At 31.8% G+C, this 24,790-nt stretch overlaps 2 protein-coding genes across 2 annotated transcripts in view; both read left to right on the plus strand.

Annotated features, from left to right (window-relative positions):
- Positions 1-784: 784 nt before the first annotated feature.
- Positions 785-24,790, plus strand: part of LOC126882921 (uncharacterized) — a 30,503-nt gene continuing 6,497 nt past the window's right edge. Inside the window, exons 1-2 of the mRNA XM_050647998.1 lie at positions 785-1,067; positions 7,072-7,259. Of these exons, the coding sequence (XP_050503955.1) occupies positions 813-1,067; positions 7,072-7,259 (443 nt within the window). The 5' untranslated portion in view covers positions 785-812. The remainder of the gene's footprint in view (positions 1,068-7,071; positions 7,260-24,790) is intronic.
- On the plus strand, positions 19,387-21,980 carry LOC126882919 (uncharacterized). The gene is made up of 2 exons (XM_050647997.1): positions 19,387-20,925; positions 20,975-21,980. The coding sequence occupies exons 1-2, from the start codon at positions 20,730-20,732 to the stop codon at positions 21,727-21,729; spliced, it is 951 nt and encodes a 316-aa protein (XP_050503954.1). The 5' UTR covers positions 19,387-20,729; the 3' UTR covers positions 21,730-21,980.

The raw sequence follows: 24,790 nt of genomic DNA on the forward strand, positions 1-24,790 counted from the left end.
GTTAGCGGTGTTCTTAGTCATCGGCCTTATTCATTCTTCTTTATTTATGTATTAATAATATATTCCAGAAGTTTGACTGGCTTAGAATGATTATTTAAAAAAAATGGAGTTAAAAACGAATAACGAATTTTTGTAGTTTGGTAAAAAATGCCCTTTTCTTCAGAATAGAAAGATTAGCATCAGAGATACGAAAAAATATTTAAATATAAAATTGTAGCTTATTTAATTCCCAAGAACTTGGATTGGAAAACTTTTTTCTACGGCAAAAATTGAGTGAATAGTAAATGAGTATATTACCGAAAAACATTGATTTTTCGATATAAAACTAACACTTTCTATAGCGAATAAATCGAAAACTATTATTTTCATCAAAAAAATGTATAGAACATTTTTTGCTTAGTATGAATGTTTTATCAACTTTTGCAGTCAAAATATAATAAAAAATTTCCAGCCCCGAGATGGGGTGGAAACCACCCCCATGGTAAAAGCGCCTTTCGGCATCATATAGATTTTGATCGTTGGACTATCCACTACTTATTCTCAAATTTTCAAGCAAATCGATCCATTCTGTAAAAATTGCGAGGTGAAAAGCTTCGGTTCCTGGACTATTACTAATATTAGGTATATTGATACATGACGTAGAAATATCCACCATAAAATTCTATTTTTTATTTGTACTTTTATTTACACTAAATATATGGTTTGTCTATTATTTACAACAGGGATTTATATTAGAATAAATAATAGATATTGTTATCAAAAACACTTCCAATAAAGATTAAACTTACTACAAATCTATTATAAATATAAAGATGTATAGAGCACCAAGGAACATTTCCTATTATCTCCGTGTTCATTGTAAAACAGAAAATTTTGTATCAACAACTTGTCTTAAGAAACTAACCATGACATTTAAATTAGTTTTCTTTGTTGCCGTGTACTTGGTACACGAAATATCTGGTCACGGTTACATGTTAAATCCTCCAGGAAGAAGTTCAATGTGGAGATTCCATCCAGAGGCAACACCAAATTATCAAGACAACCAAATTTTCTGTGGGGGAGCATATGTAAGTATTTTTTTAGACAGAAATTTTAAAATATGTTTAATCTTAAAGATTGTGAACGGCACTCATCATCTCGTTCCGTTTATCCCATCCCAATCGCAATTTCTTCTTGTCGTATATGTCTTCTTCAGTGAGGTCTCTTTTTTCTATTGCTCTTTTTATTTGTCCGTTCCATTGAAATCTAAGAGGTTCTCTTTTCCTCCATTTTATTTGCTTTATCTTTCTAAGCTCTTAGCGGTATTGTGGTCTCGTTCATTATTCGCATATACCTGTTCTTCGTCCATACCAGAGTAATTTTCGTTTTTCTATTTCATCATTTAGTGTATCCTGCACATTCATTGGTTCTCTAATTAGTTCTTTTCTTATTTTGTCCATTAATGTTAATCTGCAGCTTCTTCTCCAAAACATAATTTCTTAATGTTGTTTTGAAGCTATTTCCTTGTGGCATTTTTATAATCAACTATTTATAATGGGATATAAGCCACAATTTTAACAAAAAAAGATTCTATTAACGTTTCGAAGCCCAAATCGGGTTTCGTTGTCAAAATACAAAATACTACTAAAATAAACAAAATTGTTGTTGCTAAGTAAAAAAATTCTTCTAATAATTTATTTAATCTGACTCATTTATATTGGTAATTCAGACGTATATTATACATTTTAAAGTAGAATACTTTAAAACGATATCGTCAATATTTATGAGTTGCGTTCCTGGGACGACTTTACTAAAAGATAGTTCATTTGATTACATGAAATCAATCCCAACTCAAGAATATCCGTGATAAAAAAATATCGTAGCATGTGATCTGTCTTTAAAAAGACAACCAGATGCAACGATGACAGTAAAATTCTCGAGTTAGAGATTCCATAGTAAATCACGAGGGAAAACCAGATACTATCCCGACATCGTAAGTATTTGGTCTTACATTTAATTTACTTTCAAAAAACTAATACCAAATTCTGACTCTAATATGTTTAAATTATAAATAATATTAATAATACATAGATATACAATACAATAAGTAATACTAAAATATATAATTTGTACTAACTCGATATGTTATTGGCTTACTAATCGTGGTATTTTCTTTCTATTGACTTCCTCTTTCAGTATGGGTAACCACATCCTACTGCACTCTACGGAGGAATTTGCGAAACAATTGGTTTCATTTAGCATAATTAGAGCCGCTTCTTTGATTTTTCTCTTTTTACTATCTGATTCTTTTAGGACTATACTTGAATCTCTCCATTGAACTCTATGTTTATTATCCCATGTGTGTTGACATATTTGAGATCTATCGAATTCTCTATTTTTAATATAAGGACTGATGTTCACTTATTCTAACGTTTAATGGTCTTGGTTTAATTCTAATTTCAAGACCATTAAACGTTAGAATAAGTGAACATCAGTCTTGTATTAAAAATAGAGAATTCGATAGATCTCAAATATGTCAACACGTATGGGATAATAAACATAGAGTTTAATAAAGAGATTCAAGTATAGTCCTAAAAGAATCAGATAATAAAAAGAGACAAATCAAAGAAGCGGCTCTAATTATGCTAAATGAAACCAATTGTGCCGCAAATTCCTCCGTAGAGTGCAGTAGGATGTGGTTACCCATACTGAAAGAGGAAGTCAATAGAAAGAAAATACCACGATTAGTAAGTCAATAACATATCGAGTTAGTACAAATTTTATATTTTAGTATTACTTATTGTATATCTATGTATTATTAATATTATTTATAATTTAAACATATTAGAGTCAGAATTTGGTATTAGTTTTTTGAAAGTAAATTAAATGTAAGACCAAATAATAGTTACGATGTCGGGATAGTATCACGAGGTTTTTTCCTGGTTTTCCCTCGTGATTTACTATGGAATCTCTAACACGAGAATTTTACTGTCATCGTTGCATCTGGTTGTCTTTTTAAAGACAGATCACTTGCTATGGTATTTTTTTATGACGGATATTCTTGAGTTGGGATTGATTTCATGTAATCGAATGAACTATCTTTTAGTAAAAATATTGATATCAAATAAATATTGACGATATCATTTTAAAGTATTCTACTTTAAAATGTATAATATACATATACGTCTGAATTACCAATATAAATGAGTCAGATTAAATAAATTATTAGAAGAATTTTTTTACTTAGCAACAACATTTTTGTTTATTTTAGTAGTATATTGTATTTTGACAACGAAACCCGATTTGGGCTTCGAAACGTTAATAAAATCATTTTTTTGCTAAAATTGTGGCTTATTTCCCATTATAAATAGTTGATAACATAATTTCTATTGCATTTATTCTGTTTTCCATTCTTTTATTGAAGTTATACTTCTTTACGATCGAGGGTGAAATTTTATAATTTCCTGGCGCATGCGCAGACTGACAGTATGTAGTTCGTTGCTAATCTTTCAAATTATGTATGTATCAGCGCAAATAAGTCGTTAAAATAATATATTAGTGTTCTTAGTAAATGTATTATTTATTATAATTTTTGTGTCTTTGGATTTGTCTTCCTCGGGCGTAAGATAATAAAATATCTATTTTTATACTTCACTTTGATCTATTCGTCACCGTGATGTGTAATTATATCCGACACGTCAATAGCACGTGACTTGATAGCTCGGTTGGTAGAGCATTGGACCAGAGATCGAGAGATCGCGGGTTCAAATCCCGGACGATTCATATTCATTTTTTTTTATTTTTGGTATTGTTAAGGTTTGGTTAATTTTTGGTAATTATTATTGTTAATTTTTGGTATTGTAATTGTTAAGCATATTTATTTCGTTGAAATTATATAATAGAAGTATAACTTCTTACGTGCGTACAAAGTACACACACATTCTTTTTTTATGTCACCCTCGTGTCTGAGCCATTAGTCCAGAGAAATAAGATTTTTTTCGTGACACATCCCCCTCCAGGCCGAAACCAAATTTTTTGAGTAGTATGGATATCTATATTAATTACCTATATGTTTCGTGCAGCCGATTTTGATGATATACATAGTTATAAACAAATGAAGATCAAAAAACGGTACATTTTCGCTTTTTTCGTCTATTACTAAAAAGTGAAGCATTCTAAACTAATTTTAGAATAAAAAACTCATAAATCATATAAAAAACTTCAATATGGCGTTCGCTGAATATGTCTGTCCTTATTTGTTGCTTAGAAAATTGCAAAATAAGTCATAAATTTTGAGATTTTTTATATGTTCATAACTTATGTAAAAATTAAGTTAGAACCTTCTTATTACACGGAATGCTGAGACTTCTTGTGTCTAAATTATATTTTAAATTTCAAAGCAATTGGTCAAATAGTTTAAAAGTTATTTAATTTGTTTATCCCAAATTCTTTTTTGCAACACTATAAGTCAGAAAATTATGAGGTTACAGTAATACTTCGGACAGTTTATGAAAGAAGAACATTTATACTATTAACTTAATTAAAAAAAATGACAAAAAGTAATTTTAAACAGTGTAAAATTAATTTGCAAAACATGTCGATTTTTTGCTTACTTATAAACAATTAGAATAACTTTTTAACCGTTACCCGTAGAAATAGCTATTTGTATAACAAGGGAGGAAAGTGCAACTTTTCCTCCCGAGAATGAAGTTTACTGCCCGACGCGTAGCGGAGGGCAGTAATCATTCAAGGGAGGAAAAGGCACTTTACTCCCATGTTATACATATGGTTTTTCCACCTTCCTCAAATAACAAGTCATTTTTTCATTTTTACTTAATTTATTTATGTGACTAACCAACAAAAATTTATTAGAACTAAAACTAAAAAGTAGGTACGATATAACTGTCAACTGTCAAATATAAGTCAAATTATTAATGTAAACATTGTTAAATCAGAATAACAATATACTGTTTTTTACCATTCTGCAAAATACAGAGTGTTTTTAAATAAACGTTAAAATGTATAGATACTTACGTAATAGAAAATAGATATTGTACAGGGCGTCAATAAGTTATATTTCATGAATGAAATACCATGACGTCACTTTTACTTTTCCTCCCTAGGGAGGAAAAGTACAACTTTGCTCCCTACAATCAGGTCCGGAAATGTATACTTTCGGTAGAGGTAGGTGGAAATAGCTATTTGTATAACAAGGGAGGAAAGTGCTACTTTTCCTCCCGAGAATGAAGTTTACTGCCCGACGCGTAGCGGAGGGCAGTAATCATTCAAGGGAGGAAAAGGTACTTTCCTCCCATGTTATACATATGGTTTTTCCACCTTCCTCAAATAACAAGTCATTTTTTCATTTTTACTTAATTTATTTATGTAACTAACCAACAAAATTTATTAGAACTAAAACTAACAAGTAGGTAGAATATAACTGCCAACTGTCAAATATAAGTCAAATTATTAATGTAAACATTGTTAAATCAGAATAACAATTTACTGTTTTTTACCATTCTGCAAAATACAGAATGTTTTTAATTAAACGTTAAAATGTATAGATACTTACATAATAGAAAATAGATATTGTACAGGGCGTCAATAAGTTATATTTCATGAATGAAATACCATGACGTCACTTTTACTTTTCCTCCCTAGGGAGGAAAAGTACAACTTCGCTCCCTACAATCAGGTCCGGAAAAGTATACTTTCGGTAGAGGTAGGTGGAAAAATTATTTTTTTATGTTTAGAAAGACTGAATTTTTATACACATTTAGAAAGAAAAACAATTGTCCTAGGACAATTAGGGACGAAGTTAGCCCCCCTTTTTTAATTCACATGTTCTTGCAAAATAGTTTTGCAATATTTAGAGCTCTTTTTTGTAATTTTTTTAAAATTAAATTAATAGTGTAAATCTTCTTCTTTCATAAACTATCCAAAGTATTACTGTAACTTCATCATTTTCTGACATACTGTTGCAAAAAAAAAATTAATTTGGGATAATCAAATTAAATAACTTTTAAACTATTTGACCAATTGCTTTGAAATTTAGGGTATGATTCAATCACCAGAAGTCTCAGCATTGCATGTAATAAGAAGGTTCTACGTTAATTTTTACATAAGTTATGAATATTTATTAAAACTCAAAATTTATGATTTATTTTGCAATTTTCTAAGCAACCGATAAGGATAGACATATTCTGCGAACGCCATATTGAAGTTTTATATACGATTTATAAGTTTCTTGCTCTCAAATTTGTTTAAAATGCTTAACTTTATGGTAATAGTCGAAAACAGCGAAAATTTACCGTTTTTTGATCTTCATTTGCTTATAACTATGTATATCATCAAATTCGGCTGCAGGAAACATATATAGGTTAAGGTTATTATTATAGATGTCTATACTACTCAAAAAATTTGGTTTCGGCCTGGAGGAGGTTGTGTCACCAACAGGATATTCTTTCCTTATTTCTCTGAACTACATACAATGAGCAGATTTCCACTATTGTTTTAAAGATTTGTTCTTTAGTTTTGCTTGTAATATCGTCGCTCCATATAATCGAGCGTAATAATTTTCGGGTTATTGTCTTTCCTTTTTTTTTTATCTATTATATCCGTTTATATGATTATGTATTTGTTAAAGTTACTCCCGAGTATTTATATTCATTAATGTGTTTTGGGGAGTTGTTATTTATCTGCAGGTCTACTGCTCTGTTACCAATGACAATGTATTGCGTTTTATCATAATTAATTTTCAAACTCCACAACTCCAGCTCTTAAATTCTTCTTCCTAACGTTTTCATCACGTAGACGATGTCGTCTTTCTCGTCTGCTAAAATTATTTGATTATCGTCAAACAAAACCCTATGGATATGTTGTCAAATTATACTCCCAGCTGTCTACATTTCTTATTCCAGTTTTTTTAGTGTTTCATCTATATAAAGTTTAAATAAGGTCGGTGACAGGCAGCATCCTTGTCGAAGTCCTTTATCGACTTTAAACGGTTCTTAGTCATTTTGACCGTTTTAGGTTCAAAATGAATTAAATGAATTGTTTTAGGTTCAAAATGAATTGAGTGAATTGTTTTAGGTTCAAAATGAATTAAATGGTGAACTTTGTGGTGTTTGTGGTGATCCTTATACAGATCCCCATCCTCAAGAAAACGAAAACACTGGAAAGTACGGCCAAGGAATTATCGCCGCAACTTATGATGCAGGTTCGGTGATTGATGTTGAAATTCATCTAACTGCAAATCATCTTGGCAATTTTACATATAGGTAAAATATATCAAAATATTTTTTTAAAAAACCTTGACTGATACTCTTTCTTTGATTTCGATATCTTTTTGTCGGAATACCAAACGAATTACTGAAATACTGTGGAGCAGCAATGACAGAAAAATTAACAACATTAATTAACAAAATCATATATATATATATATATATATATATATATATATATATATATATATATCAAACAAATGAAATAGAGAATGTGGAAAAATCCCCTTACGAACAATTCACACATCCACCATTTCAGGTGGATATATATATATATATATATATATATATATATATATATATATATATATATATATATATATATATATTGCATTTGCGTCCCTCGTGGCTTCTGTATAGTTTTGACTCTTCGTGACTTCCGATCAATATACAGCGTGTATATTAACAAGAATAATTTCATACAGTTAGCGCTCGCTTTGGCATCCGTTATACTGGCAACAATGTACTTATAATATCAAGTAAAATATTTAACCTTGGTCGTGTTTATGTGCAAATTTAGTTGTAGAACCCAGACAAATTCTATTTATAACTTTTGCCAATTAGGTGGTTTTGCTCGGATATACGATAAGGATTTGCTGTAAATTGTTTGTTTTCGTTTTTTTATACTCTTAAATCAGGTTAGAAAAACGTATTTCTTGGGTGTAGTTATGAAAGATGTATTTTCTAAACTTTTAAATTTTCTATTTTATTTCGATGGAAGAAGATTATGGATTTCGGAAGATTTCGATGGAATAAGTTATAATGTAATATACTTAGCAATACCACTATATACCCTTGACAACTGTTTATTTTTTAAAGTTAATAATTGTTTGATGAGCCTTTCGATAGGTTAGGTTAGGTATATTATTAAATTTTATTTTGATAAATAATCGGTATTGTTTCTCTCTCTCTCTCTCTCTCTCTCTCTCTCTCTCTCTCCCTCTCTCTCTCTCTCTATCTCTTCCTGTAATCCCTTCCCAGCGCATCCTTTTCTGTTTTATTCTTTCGAAATTTGCTATACAAGTATTTTCCATTGCTCTCTGTTTCTCGCTCTCTGTTGGACGTCTCTCCATCTCAGGCCAATTCTTTCATGATCTCTTATTACAGTTCTTCTTCAGCTATTATCAGGTCTTCCTCTTCTTCTTCTTTCGTCTGGTTGGTATTTAAGTGCTTGTTTGGTGATATTATTTCGATCCTTCCTCAGAGTCCCTATAATCCATTTCCATTTCCTATTTTTAATCGTGACTGTTATTTTCTCTTGTTTTGTTCTTCTCCGTAGATCTATGTTTTTTATTTTATCTGGCCAGTATATTTTTAGGATTTTCCTCAACGATTTTTTATAAAGGTTTGTAATTTTTTGCTAGTTGTCTCTTCCTGTAAATAATTTGATTTTGGTTAATTCTGATATATCGCGTGTGTTCCAGTTTTTCCTTAATGCATTATGATTATATAATGAGTGCATATTGTGCCTTTACTATCCTTTTTTCTACATCTGATCTACTAAATAGCTTTATCTCGCTAACTGTTCACTGTAATGAAAATCTATGCACAAGGGAATTTTACTTATTAAATAATAAGCTACAATTTAGTAGTCCATATTTTTTTTCGTATCTCCAGTATTTTCGGAGATATTTTGAAGTAAAAGGTGACAAATAGGAAATTGCAAAAAGTCAATTTTTCTTTAAACTCCACTTTTTCTAAAATTGGGCCTTTTAAATAGGTCAAACTTCTTGGGTGTATTGATAATACGAATATAAAGGGAATTACAGAAAGGTGAAGACCAATTTTTAATCAGTAGGGTAGTTAGGGGGTTGTTTTCACTGATTTTTTCATAGAGAATAGCAGGTACCGACATTTTTTGATCATAAGTCGCTTAATTTTCATGCTAGGAGCTTGATATTATTATTTTTTGAAAGGTCTATCATTATACTTAAAAAGATTATTTAAGTTTAATTTAATTTGTGTTACTAAAAGATGCATTTTTGATATCTACAGTTTTTTTGATTAAATGCATATTTTTCGAGGTATTCTCAAAAAACCCTCTATAGTGGAGTCACTGAAGGTGGATATGAGCTATTACCTCCGATTTCATTGAACCTCCATCGATTTGTATGAAAATTGGTGAGTGGTTAGAGGCTATCTCAAGGAACAAAGGTGACATGGTGCCAACTTGCGCTTTTACCCTGGGGTTGGATGCCACCCCTTCTCGGGGGTGAAAATTATTTTATTAAAAATAACCCCATAATTCGATAGAGAAGCAAATTCTAAGCAAAATTTATTATATAAAGTTATTAAAATAAATCAAAACTTTTTGAGTTATTAAAGATCAAAGATTTTAATATTTCTTGAGAAAAATGCATGTTTAAACCGATTCTTCATCAATAACTCAAAAACTATAAGTTTTTACAAAAAAAGTTATTATTACTAAAATTGAAGCTATAAAAAATGAAATAAACTCCTTACTAGAAAAACCTTTTAGTGTTAACTAAAAGTGAGTTATAGGTAATTGAATGTATATTTTTTTCGGCGAGTAAAAAAATCTACGTATTCAAACTGAAATCACGGGAAAATGATGCATTTTATAACATAAACTTATTAAACATTTGTCAAAGTACTTAAAAATATATATATATCAAATGAGACCCCGAACATGTTGATAGCATTAAAATTTATGCTCCAAAATGTTTTCAAAATTTATCTTTTAAAAATGTCTCCAAAAAATGTTACTGTTTTTTTTTAAAAACTCCGTTCATTTTTACGATGTCAGGTTCATCTGAAAACCGTTTAAAAGCTAATTTCAAGAGCTATTTCACCAAGTTAAACTTAATCTCTTAAACTCCTTACTTTTTTAAAAATAAAACGTTAAATGGCCCCGGTTGCATGGTTCTCACAGCAAAATTTAAGATTTAAACGTTTCTATCTCGGTTATTTTTTACCCTGTAGAAATAATAAAACAGGTAAAGTATTTGTCACAAAAAAATCTAAAATTTGGTTATATATTATTTTTACGTGTATTGAATATTTTTGGAGTTATTATCAAAAGAATATAAAAATTACAATAATTTTAAAAATTATAATTTTTTTAAATTATACCTTTTTTTCAAAAATATGCATTTTAAACCGGTCAAAATTATTGAAATCATTACTTATGCTAATATGAAGAAGTTCTTATAAGGATTATTATAGATTTTATTTTTTGTGGAAATCGCGTATGATTGATTTTTCACTTTTTCTTAAAAAATTCCAAAGGGTTCTCTTATTTTCATCATAACTTGCTTAATTTTAACGCTTTTAACTTGCTTCGAAGCTCATTTGATAGGTATTCTGAAGTACTTTGACAAATGTTTAGCAGGTACATTTTATAGATTGCATCGTTTTCCCGTTATTTAAGCTTGAATACTTAGATTTGAGTACTCGTCGAAAAAAATACACATTAAATTGCCAATAACTCTTTAATAACTTTGATATAACATTAGTTTAGTTCTTAAAGTGAGGAATGTATTAAATTTTTTTATACAGCGGCATGATATAGAAAATGATCCTTGGACTATTCCCTACCTTCTGTGAAAATTTCAAGTAATTCCATGCTGGACAAAAAAATTGCGAGTCAAAATGCTTCATTTCCTCGACTATAGAAGGAGGAGAAACAATCAGTAAATGTAACGAATATAAATACCTGGGTATGAATATGAAAATCACGAATGATGGAACACTGGACGGAGCCGTTAAAGAACGAAATACTCAGGGCAGGAAAGCAATTACGCTCCTAAACTCAGTACTCTGGGACAAGAAGATAAACAACCAAAACAAGAAAAAGATCTATAACGCAGTAGTGAAAAGCATTATACCATACAGCTGCGAAGTATGCCATATGAAGGAAAAATCAAAATGAATGTTAGAGGTCACCGAAATGGATTTCTGGAGAAGGGCTGCAGGAAGATCAAGAAGAGAACATGTCACCAATTAACGGATACGAGAAATAATGAACGTCACACATACAATAAATGATGAAATTAACGAAATACAACTACGATGGTTTGGTCACGTACAAAGAATGCATGAAGACAGAATACAAACAATAATACTATACACTTCGCGCTCGTTTTGGCATCCGTTATACTGGCAACAATGAACTTATGGTATCCGGTAAAATATTTAACCTTGGTCGTGTTTACGTGAGAATTTAGTTAAAGAACCCAGACAAATTCTATTTATATCTTTTGCTATTTTGGCGTTTTGTCATAGAAAATCGGTTTTATATATAAAAATCTTTTAGAATCCTAAATTTTTTCTTTAAACACTTGCTCTGTATGTGAATGAACAGGAAAAATTATAATTTTATAATTAGGTAGTTGTATTTTGCTTGACCGGTTTCACAAAGTTTGTATTTGCATCATCAAACGGTTTAATAGAATTAGATTTTTAATGGTAATGGCCAATGTTACACTAAAAACAAATAATATGGAGAATAGAAGATTATGTAAGGTACATTCCATGTCAAATCACTCAGGCAAAAAATTTTGGATCTCCGATTTGTCTGAAAATTGGTATATAGCTTCTGCGTGACGTAAAAATAAGATATTTAAGGTCAAAAAATCTTCTTCTTTTTTTCTCAAAATGTTATTTTATGCGATTTTACAGTGATTTGGTGTTTATTTAAACAAATTTGCAAATACAAATTTCTGTGACAAAGTATCAATGAAAAACATAATATTTTAATAGAAGGGACTCAAAACTGTCATCATATGGCATTATAACACGTTATTTTGATTCAAAACAAGGTTTTGATCAAATTTTATAGTGTAGAAAACGTTAAAATACCGTTTTTTACATTTTTCTCCATTCCCAAAATACATCGTCATCGATTTGGCTGAAAATTTGCTCACAGATAGCCAAAATATAGGACTTTACATAGTTGGAAGGATTTGAATTATATTGCAATACCAAAAAAGTTACATGCAGTAATATCAAACTCAAAAGTATATTAGTCCAGTCGTAATAGCATTTGACCTTGCATGCCGAGCTGCCCAAAATTTTATTTTTCTAACCTTTAGGGGAGTCAATAGTAGCCTAAATTTAAAATCACGAATGAATTCCTTCTTTACGTTAGCCGCCATCTTGATTTTAAACGAGAACCTGTTTTGCTCAATATCTCAATTTTTAACTTTTCGACAAAAATGGTAGAAACTGAAACTGTTCCTGTTAATTTTACTATTTACTATTTACAATTACTATTGAAACTATTTACAATTACATATTACAATTTCTTTTTAACAATGTTTTCCATTGATACTTTACGATAGAAAATGCAAATTTGGTTAAATAAACACCAAATCACTGTAAAATTGCATAAAATAACATTTTGAGAAAAAAGAAGAATATTTTTTGACCTTAAATACAGTCGGAAAAATGAAAGAATACCCATGAGCGATCACCTCATTCACTTATTTTGTATTTGCTGTCTTTTTCTATAAATAACAAACGTTAGTAATAGAAAAAGATAGCAAATACACAATAAGTGATTGATGTGATCGTTCATGGGTATTGTTTCATTTTTCCGACTGTATTTAAGTTCAAAAAATCTTCTTCTATCCTAAGGTCTTCTTATAATAGCTTCTGCAACCTTGTTTATCCAAGTATTTTCTACTCTGCGTACGTGGCCGTACGGTACGTGGCCGTACTTGTACGTGGCCGTACTTGTACGTGGCCGTACTTGTACGTGGCCGTACTTGTACGTGGCCGTACTATTTTAGTCTTCTCTCTTCTATATATTGCAGGGCATCTTTTTCCACTTGCATTCTTCTCCTTATCTCCTCATTTTTTATTCTGTCTCTTCTGGTGAGACCACAGCATCTTCTCCAGTATTTCATTTCGGTTGCCAGAATGCTCTTTTGGGCTTTTTTGTTTATGACCCAAATTTCTGCGGCATATGTTATGATGCTTCTTACTATTGTTTGGTATATCATTTTTTTTATTTCCCTTAATGTTCTTATTTCAGATTACATTATGGAGTTGTCTGATGCAAGATCTTGTTTGTCCCAATCTATTTTTTATTTCTGCTTCTGTTGTTCCGTTTTTCGACATTATAAAGCCCGAATATTTAAAATTCTTCGTTCCTTTTATTTCTACTTGTTCTTCTATTTCTAAGTTTTTGACGTCTTCTTCCGATATTGCTAAGTATTCCGTTTTCTTCACATAAATTTCCAGGCCCACCTTTTGTATTCCTCTTTTAGTTTTCTGCAACTGATATCCTCTGCAACATGCAACTGATATCCTCTTCATCTTGAGACATAACCACCTGATCGTCTGCGAAATACAATGTGTAGAGGTAATCGTCTCTTATCGGTATTCCCATTTCCATACCCCTACATTTTGTTTTCCAAGTTGTTAGTGCGTGTTCTAAAAATATTTTAAATACAGTTAGTAACGTTGGGAATTGGGCAGCCGTGTAGTAATCCTCTTGTTGTTTTGAAGATAGCAACTACCTTGTTTTCTATTTTTATATTTACTTCATTTCCACTGTACATGTTCTTGATGCTTGTGTTAGGTTAAGTGGTATCCCTATTTTAGTCATTGCTTTGTACAGTTCTTTCCTTGGCACAGTGTCGTATGTCTTCCTAAGGTCTATAAACACCATGTGTAAATCTTTGTTCTTAGCTCTTCTTTTTTTCTCTCTATTGTCTGTTGTATTATATGTATGGATATGATCTAGACATGATTTCCCTGCTGTGAAACCTGCTTGATCTTCTCCGATTTTACGTTCTATATTTTTATCTATTTTGTTCCTGAGGATCCTGCCATACAGTCTTCCCATTGTAGTGATGACGCTTATCCTCCTGTAATTTTCGCAATCTTTTCTGTTCCCTTTTTGTATATTGATGTTATGTAGGATTCTTATCATTGTTTAGGGATGTCCTCTCCATTTATTGTTCTTTCCATGATTCGGCATATCATTCTTCTTAATTTCTCTGTTCCATATTTGATTTGTTCCACCATAGGCGTAATCGGGATGATGCTAAGGGGGGTTAAAACTACTGGAAAGGGGGGGGGTTACAACTACTGGAAGGTCTCTGAGGGGTATGGTGTTTAGCGTATAGAGCTCAAAGTCCATCCAAATGGGGGGGTTATAGCCCCCAAACCCACCCTGGTTACGCCTATGAGTTCCGCTACAATTCCTCCTGGTCCTTCCGCTTTATTGTTTTTCATGGAATTTATTGCTGGTTTCATCTCTTTGTCTGTTATGACTATTTTTTCTTCCTCTGTGGTCATTATTTTTTGTTCGTTTCCATCAATGCTGAATTCTGGTCTTTGCTATATCAGTATCAGATTTTTATAGTGGTTATTATGTTATTGCTTACATTGTTATTGCTTATATTGTTATTACACTTTATTAATTATTTTCTATTTACGGTAAACTTTTAAGGTTATTAAAATTTTAGTTGGTAGGTAACTACTAGGTAATGCCAAGTAGCTATTTCTTGCGTGTCTCTAAATTTTAAACAGATTTAGTTATATAATATACAGTGCCGGATTAACTATTAGTCGGAATAGGTGGGCGCGCGTAGCTATGAGGCCCGCAAGCCGTGCAAAAATATTAATATATTATATATAGCGAGGGCCCTACAGCTCTGGCTGCTTCCTGCACTTCAATCTCCAGTTTTGTCTCTCCTGCCAATCCTCTTCTTCTATTTCTCTTTTTCGCATGACATCCATTATTCCTTGTTTCCAAGATTTACGAGGTCTGCCTCGTCTTCGTCTAGTTGTTGGAGTAGTCTAAGCTTGGATCTTTCTTGGCCATCGTTTATTGTTCGTTCGTTTAACGTATCAATACCAAATCAGTTGCCGGAATTCAATTCTGTTGTCAATGCTACGCTTAACCTTTGCTCGTTCCCTAACTACTTCGTTTCTTATGTGGTCCAATCGAGAGATTCTGCACGATCTTCGTAGAAAGTCCATTTCTAGTGCTTTCAGTTTGTCTCTGTTTCTTTGTGATATCTGCCAACATTCTGCGCCATATGTTGTGATTGGTTCTACTATACTGTGATAGAGATTTATCTTTGTTGTCATCCTGATATTTTTTGACCATAATACAGAATTTAATTTTTGGATAGCCGTTCGTCCTTGAATTATTCTTTTATAGATATCCTTTTCTGTGCTACCATCTTCGTCAATAACGGTTCCTAAATATTTATATTCTTTACAGCTGTTTATAATACCGTCTTCAACTGGAATATTTTCTGGTTTTCCTCCAACTATATGATGTTCCGTGTTATTTATGTTTAATTTTAATCCCTATTTAACGTATTCTTCGATTAGCTTTCTTGTCATGAATGTTATGACTTCTGCATCATTTGCCACTAGTACTTGGTCATCTGCAAATAGCAAAGTATACAGGCAGTCCTCTCCAATTTCTATTCCCATTCTTGAGCACTTTTTAATCCGTAGTTGTGGCGCTTTTTGGATGTAAATTTTGAACAGCGTAGGAGAGAGGCAACATTCCTGTCGTAGACCTTTAGATGTTTTAAAGGGTTTTGATAAATTGTCTCCTATTTTTATCCTACTAATCGAATTTTTGTATATGTTATAAAGAGCATTTACATACGTGTTATCTAAACCAGATTCTTGGAGCACTTTAAACATCCTGTTTATTGGCACACTGTCGTAAGCATTTTCCAGATCTACAAACATTAGATGAGTTGTCAAATTTCTTTTCATTATCTTTTCTACCAATTGCTGTAATACAAAGGTATTGCCTAAATAGGATCATCCTGCGCGAAATCGACTTTGCTCTTCGATGTCTGGGAAAAACATCTCGATTCTTATTTTTAAAACTCTACCATACAGCTTTCCCCCAGAACTGGTTACACTAATACCCCTATAATTGCTACATGTTCTTTTACATCCCTTCTTATGTACTGAGCTTATAAAAGCCATTTCCCAATCTTTCGGGATATTATATCCCTTTATAAGACAGCTATTGAAAATATCTGTAATTTTCTCTATTAGCAAATCTGAGCAATATTTCACCAGTTCTATAAATAGGTATGCCTCCAGGTCCCGTTGTTTTCCCATTTTTCATAGTTTCATAGCTTTCCTAACTTCTTCTTTAGTGATCATTTCTATATTTGTAGTTATTTCTTCTTGATCAGACTCAGTGTTTTCTATAAATTCCGGTCTATCCTCTGTTAGTAACATTTTATAATGCTCTTTCCATTGATCCATTTTAATTAAATGTACGTTAGTATTATGCTTTTCGTCTGTTCTTAAATTTCTAAGGGTTTGCCAAACTTCAGATACTTTCGTTCCTCTCATATATATCTATTCAATTCAGCGCATTTCATTTACCACATTTCGTTTTTTCTTTCTGCAACTTTCCTTTTCACTTCTCTGTTTAACCGGGCATAATATATCTTTCTATCTTCACCGTCTTGTGAAACTAACCATGTCTGGTAAACTTTCTTTTTGTTTTCTATCAAGGATTCTAGATCTTGTGACCACTATTCTGGGTATTCTCTTTTTATGTTTTCCTTTTTTCCTAGCCCTTCTTCTGCTGCTCCATGAATGGCTTTCTTTACCTCCTCGTATATCGCTTCTGCGTTTCTATCTACTACGTTGTTTAGTTTTGCAACTAGTCTCCATTTATACATAAAATATTATATAAAAATAATAATTAATGTTTAATTATTTAAGTAGTAAATATACGAATAAATATAAAATGTTTTCATTATCATAAACAATTTCAATTCAAATACTGATTTGAAGACGTGTCTGTAGATTGTAGATAAATAATTTGACCAGGGCGTCGACGTCGCACCGCTGAGTAATCGAGAACACATTATATCTTTAATACATGCCGACACAGAGTTGGTGACATAATTAAGAATTTAGTTGTTTAGTCTACGATGATTTATGGTTAACGGTGCGAATATGATTTTGAGAAAAAAAATATTTGAAGATTGATGATATTAGGTTCATAAAGTCAAAATATTCACTTGTCATCATTTTTTTGTTAAGAAAAGGTAACAACCTCGTACAATCACATTATCAGCCTTCATTTTATTTTATTATTTGGTATTATCTAATAAAGTTATAAACTTCTCATTATAAATTTAGAAAACATTACAAGAATAGAACCAAATTTAAATAAAGAACCAAAACAAGGACCCACTTTAAATAACTTTTTCAAATACTTTTCAATTACGATTAAGTGAAGGACGTTATAACAGTAGAATAGGGTGACCAAACATCCCGTAAAAACGGGATTGTCCCGTTTTTTAACGATTTGTCCCGGGGTCCCGAAAAAGTCTCTCGGGACGCCTAAATGTCCCAAATGTTTGCTTTTGGTTGATTTTTTGTAACTGACCATATTTTCTCTCTTTAATTTTTCTTCAATTGCGGCATTTGTTTTCATTCGTATTTCTCTCTCTGTTGCTACTTTGTGGCCCAGTATTATTCTCATTCTGTGTTATTAGATATTTCTGAATTATTGTGTCATCCTTCCCTACCGTCATGTATTTTGTTTTTGCTTGTTTATCTCTAGTCCTATTCTCTTCGCTTCCTTATATAATTTTCCAAGTGCTTTTGAAAGTGTCATCTTTGCCTTCTCTATTATGACTACATCATCTGCATTATGCTACTAGTTAAAGTTGATCTGTAATGTTTTTTTGCACAGTTTGTCCTTCTCATGATTACTTTCAATATAAGATTAAATCATGTCGTAGCGAGATAGAGTCATCTTGTTTCACACCTTTGTTTTCATTAATCTTCTTAGAAGTTGTTCCGTTGAAACTGATCCTTGCTCTGGTATTCTTTAGGCTCACTGTTAGCATGTCTTAATTTTTCTGGGATTCCAACATTCTCTAGCTCCCCCATCATTTTCTTCCGATTGATTGTATCAAAGCACTTTTGAAATCCATGAATATTAGGTGTATTTCTCTGTTTTATTCTCTCGATTTTTGAATTACCTATTTGCTCCACTGTATGTATGGAACTAATCATCGACCTTCCCGGTCTGAACCCGTTCTGGTATTCTTCTAATATTCGTTTAGCGCATGATTCAAGTCTTATGTTTAGTATGTTTGCTAGAATGTTATATGTGGTGTTAAATAAAGTGCTTGCTCTGTAATTCTCGCACTCCTTCCGATCTCCTTTTTTATATACAGTAGAACCCCGCAAATCAGAACCCCGCTAATCCTAACGTTCGGCAAATCCGGACCAACGGCAAGTGAAAAAAATTCAAGGCAAAAACTTAGAAACATGTTTATTATACAGAGTAAAACCAGAAAATTGCACAATCTACGTTTAACAGGTCTTTGACTCCGTAACTTTCTTCTGACGCATGGAAGTGTAGCGAATTGACGCAGTGATGATAAACTATTTACACATAAACATTACATCTACTGGTAACGCAGCAGAGTTATGCTCCACGTAACCCAGAGCTTTAGTGGCATCTGCGTGTGACGCCCAATATGACAGGGAAACTTCTTCCTCGCTTTCTTCATCTTCATTAGTCATTAGGGTTGCCTTGTGGTTAAACCAAGTCTACAATGTATTCATCCGTAAATTCTTCGCTCCATTTGTCGTCAGCTTCAATCCATTCTGTAATTACACTTTCTTCTTGGTTTTCTCATCCATCTTGTATAGGGGAACGGGGAAAAATGGAGCTTATTCAAATTAGAAATCAAGCCATGGAGTTAACGACTAAGCACAAATGATGACACTGGCTCTGCATCAGTAACATCAATCTGAGATGGGTGGAAGAGGGAGAGAGACAGGCACAGCGACTCAAAATCAACGACAAAGTAAACTTTCAATTATTAGTTAGGCTAACTTTCGGATAATCCCAACTTTTCGGAATCGGAACAGGCTGTCCCCCCAATTAGGATTTGCGGGGTTTTACTGTATATAGGTACCTACTATAATATCTGCGTTCCAATCGGCTGGTAGTCTGTTTTGTTCATATTTTTTGTTGTATTAGCTGGTATATTTCCTTATGTAATTCTCTTCCTCTGTATTTTATTCCACTGTTATTTCATTTTCTTCTGCTGCTTTTCCGTTTTCTATGTTTTTAATATTTGTTTTTGTACGTTTTCTTCTGTGAATATTTCTACTTCGTTGTTACCCAACAAACATATAATAGCTGGTCAAGCTAAATACTGAGTACTGCAGCTGATTAGTAGTCGCATAAAAGTGACAAAGGCTGTTTAAGCTATTTTGCTGTTTAATATGTCGAACAAACACTGCTTCAGGTTATTTGTAAGCCCTTTTGCAGCCAATTGACTTAAGCTGAATATTAGACTGGAGAAGCGCTATTTAAGGCACTTTGTATTATAGTATTCAGCATTTCTTATTCAGCTGAATGCTAAGCTGAACTAGCGCTGCTGCAGAATTTTTGTCTACTTTTGATCAATAATGTAAAAAAAACTGAACAAGAGGCTGGGGAAGCGCTATTTAAGTCAGTTCATAATACATTATTCAACCTTCTCTATTCAGTTATATTCTGGGCTGAAATAGTGCTTGTCCAGAACTTTTGTAAGTACTTTTAATCAGCAACTTTATAAAAGCTGATATAAAGCTGAAAAGGAGCTTAATTTAATTAAATCGTTCATATTCGTTGCAAAAGGTGTATACTTAAGTTCGATGAAAAATGGCTTCTGCAGCTGATGATTATTAAGTATTATACAGTTGCTTATATTTGCTATATAATTTTAATTATTTAGATAAAAGATATACACTGTGCTTTACTTAATATTTAAAAAATATGGATAAAAAATCAATTCAAAATTTAAAAAAAATAAAAAAATCTGGCCATTATTACCGAAAATTAAAGGTAAACCGTTCAAATTATGAAGAGTTTTTAAAAAATCTATATGCACCAAGTAGTGTTTCTTCTCATTCAAAAGCTAACGACACAGCATCAGGATCAGGTAATTTTGTTTTAATTTTGTGAGTATATTTTAAATAAAAAATAATTTGTTACATAGGTTCTAAAGAACAGGAGTGTATTTCTAGCACATCAAGTGATCTTGACGATAATCTAATGAAAACCAGTGAAACATCAGATGATGGTGACCAGTTTATTGATGAAGACATTTTTAAAACAGAAGATACTGAAACGCAATTATTGCCTTGTTTAAGTACCGAATTAGGAAATTGGGCAATCCGACATAATATTACACATGCAGCTCTAAAAGATCTCCTACAAATAATCAAGAGACAGTATGATTCTAGTTTATTTATCGATGCTAGAACATTATTAAAAATGCCACAAAATACGAAAAAAAGTTGTAAAGTTATACAGGGTGGAGAATATTATTGGCATCAAGGTCTTGACGTTTGTCTAACGAACACTTTTAAAAACTTGTCAAAAGACATGTTAATACAGCTCAATGTAAATATAGATGGGTTGCCAATATAAAAAAAAGTTCCAAACGTCAGTTTTGGCCAATTTTATGTAGCATATATGAAATGCCTGATATACAACCTATGATTGTTGGCATTTTCCATGGAAATAACAAGCCTCTAGATATAAAGGAATTTTTGGAGCCTTTTGTTGAGGATGTTAAGCGGCTGCAATCAAATGGACTCTGTGTTAATGGGCATATGATTCACATAAAAATTAGATGCTTTATCTGCGATTCACCTGCACGGGCATTTATTAAAGGTATCTGTTTTTTTTAATTATTGCTTAAATTGACTAGTTTATTTTACAGGTGTAGTCAATTTCAATGGGATTAATGGATGCCTTAAATGCACTACTGAAGGCGAATATTCTTATCTTTCTCGAACTGTTGTATTTCCTGATATAAAATGTCCTCTTAGAACTGATGCAAAATTCAGAAGTAAACATTATGGTAAGCACCATAAAGGGCAAGAGTCACCAATTTTGAAAATTTCCGAAGTTGACATGGTGCAGGATTTTATAGTAGCAGATGAACTACATCTTTTAGAGCTAGGTGTGATGAAGCGTTGTCTAACAGGATGGAAAGATGGTTCTATGGGTTTCTCAAGTAAGCTATGTGCTCGTGATATTGAGAGGATCTCCAAACATTTAATATCTGTGAAACTTCCATCTGAAATTCATCGTTCCACAAGAGGATTAGATTGCCTGGCATACTGGAAAGGAGTAGAATGGCGCAATTTTCTTAATTATATTGGAATTGTTATTTTAAAAGATGTGTTGAACACTGACGTTTATAAACATTTTTTACTTCTTTTTGTTGCTGTTAGAATATGTTCTTCTGACATGTATGCTGAAAATCGTTCGGTTGCCCAATTAATGTTTGAAAAATATATAGATGATTTTAAGATTATTTATGGCGTACAATTTATTACAAGCAACATTTATAACTTAGAACATGTGGTTGATGATGTTAATATATTTGGACAACTTTTTACAATATCTACGTACCATTTTGAGAATACATTATTTCAACTAAAAAAATTATTGCGCCGAGGAAATATATAACAGTTTGCATCAAATTGTTAATAGAATTGGCGAAAGAAGTTTAATATTGAGCAATGATACAAAAAAGACAAGTTTACAGCCAGAAATTAAGAAAAGGGGGAATGTTATCAAGTGCTACATTTATTCTCATAATTTTTGTTTAAATGTATAAATGTTTTTTTAAATGTATAATATTGATAATTATTAATATCCATTTTTACAAACACTTTATATACTTAAAGAATAAATAATAAACAACGTACTTACCTGGATTACAATTATTCATTTTGACTTAAAACTTACGCAAAAATCACTATAAAAATAGGAAAAACAAATAAATTTTGATCTCCGTTTACAGACAAGACAGTATTTTCGCGGTAAATCCCAGGAGTGTTTTGTTCTGCTAATAATCAATCTCAATTCAGCTAAAATTTAGTGAATGTGGCGTTGTTTACTTTTGTAGCAAGTATTCAGAAGTTATTCAACTAAAATTCCGATAATTATTTTCAGCTTTTGTTCGACAAATAAACAGCGCTTCTTCAAATTTATTTCAGCTGTTGTTCAGCTTCCAAAGCTTTTCATTTATACAATAAAATACACATTTTTGGTAAGTGCCAGATTAGCTCAGTGGGATAGGCAGTGATATATGGATCGAAAGGTAGCAGGTTCAAATCGCACAGAAGACACTATAAAATAAAAAAAGTAAGTATTACGATTTTAAATAAAATAATAAAATAAGTGTGAAATTGAAGTTAAAAGAAAGCTAATGTCGATAATAAATCGTAAAAAATATATAAAAAAAAACATTTTTGTTTTATTTATAAAAAGCTGAAGAAGAGTTGAAAAATAGACTGTATAATATCTGCAAAAGCTACTTTTCAGCAAGGAAACAAATTATATAACACGAGAAAATTGGTCAAAAGCAGCTGAACAAAGGCTGAAAGTAAAGCTGTTTAGAAACTGAATAAGTATTTCTTCATTTTGCAGAAGTGGTACAGTAGCAATATGAATAGCCATATAAAAGTTGAAGAAGCGCTTATAAATGCTACTTTATTCAGCTTTAAGCTGATTATCTCCTCCTTTTTCGCCTGTTTAGAAACTGAACAGATGCATAAACAAATTAATCGACTACCTTTGTTCAACATGCAAGCTTCTAAAATTAGCTGATGAAACGTTAAATCAACTTAAAATGTTTGTTGGGTATCTTGTTCTTCTTCATCTGTTTCCTTCATACCGAATAGTATTTTTTCGTAATATTCTTCTCATATTCTGCTGATCTGTTTGTCTTCAAACAGGGTTTCTCTTTTTTTTTTGTTTTTTAGTACTCTTGTTTTAATGCTGGACGTATTTTTTTATCTGACTATTTTGTAAAATTGATATATTTGATTGTTTTCTCTGTCTTTTTTAATGTCCTCCAGCGAAACCCGTCATTTTTCTTCTTTTTATTTGTTGAGTTTGCTGAGTTTCTCGCTATTTTTTATTCTTCCCTGTTTTGTTTTGACGGATTGGTTGTTTATCCACGTCATTCTAGCGTAGTTTTTTAGTTTTCTGCGTGTTTCGCAGTCTTGATCGTACGTAAATTACACATTTAAAATTGAAAAGGATTTATAGGTTCCAAATTAGCTAAAAGACAGTGTTTCAATCCCTGTTTGGGTATCGCTCCAAACCCTTCTTGGCAGTAGCGCACCCAGGGGGGGTTTGGGAGTTAAACCCCCTTTCCCCCAGGGCATATGAAAAATATATAAATAATAGCAGGAAAATGTAACTTGTCTTTCACAAAATATAGAAAAAAATTTCGACGCCCAAGCCAACCCCCTTCCCCCCAGAGAAAAATTATAGGTGCGCTACTGCTGCTTGGATGTGTCCCGTTTTTTTCAAATTTATGATATGGTCACCCTACAGTAGAAACGCTTCTTAATTCACGAGAGTATTCTACACACTTGTTCTTAATCCAGGATACAGTTTTTTGTGTCAAATTAGAATTTCATAATGGTAGATAAGTTTATTTTAATTTTCTAATTTATTTCAATAGTAGGGCCCCCGCATACTGCAGACTTTTTACCTGCCGATAGTTTAGTCGGGGTGGGCAAAATTAAATATTTTTCTTTTTAAAATATGTAAGAACGTAGTTCGTTTGGTATGGCATGAGTGCTTTAATTTTTTTTAAGTATTCTATTTGTTTTTAATTTTGTAGACTAGCAGACTTAACTACTTTATGTAATGTAAAATTTAAGACTTACTTACTATATTTTAAATATTTTTCAAAATATTATTTTCTATATCCTTACATAAAAAAAATACATTGAGTGTATGAAATAAGTAAGCAATGTTTTAAACATTTTTATTATTTTCCAGACACCTTTGCACCTATTAGTTGAACAAAATATATTATTAAAAATTTTGTACTTACTTTACTTAAGCCGTCCTCTTGTACCCTACGCTGTCGAGGTAAAAATTTTGTAATAAAAAATTAAGAATTCAATTTTAACACTTCTATAATATGTTACAATTGAGCAATTAGACCAGCAGATTCGGCAACTGGTTATGATAAATTCATCAATTTTAATGAACATACTTTTTAATTTTTTATTTTTGCAGTGAAAAAAATACATTGTTAATTATACAAAAAAATATCATTAATATATCACAACAATATTTTTTTCAACATACTACAATAATCAATTATAAAAATATCCGAAGTCTAAATTCCAACATTTAAGGTGGCAACAGCGCAGTGGAAGCCATGAGGACATAAACTCAAATATACGGAGACCACCACAACCGCAAACTGAATAAATATATATTTGGATGCCATCAAAACCGTTAAAGTGATTTTAGATATACAGCAAGCGAACATGGCGCGCCTGACGGCAATTGCTCCAAGTAATGTGTATATTATTATACAGATAACGTGACTGAGGACGTCCGGCCAATATTTTGTGTAAGCATTGTAGGAAGTGGTACCTTTCATTTGCGATACATTTTAGGGAAAGTCCTCGTGGCAACCGTATATCGGAGTTCACGAAGACCTGGAAGCCACGAGAGACTACGGTTTAACATGGGGGGACGTCATGAGATGCTA

This window comes from Diabrotica virgifera, chromosome 4, assembly GCF_917563875.1.
Source record: "Diabrotica virgifera virgifera chromosome 4, PGI_DIABVI_V3a".
NCBI classification, from domain to species: Eukaryota; Metazoa; Arthropoda; class Insecta; order Coleoptera; family Chrysomelidae; genus Diabrotica; species Diabrotica virgifera.

Bases quoted from the DNA above. Each gene is read 5' to 3' on its own strand.
- LOC126882919 (XM_050647997.1), top strand. From the start codon at position 20,730: ATGCCTGATATACAACCTATGATTGTTGGCATTTTCCATGGAAATAAC. The intron at 20,926-20,974 runs GTATCTGTTTTT...TTTATTTTACAG, and splicing joins TGCACGGGCATTTATTAAAG to GTGTAGTCAATTTCAATGGG.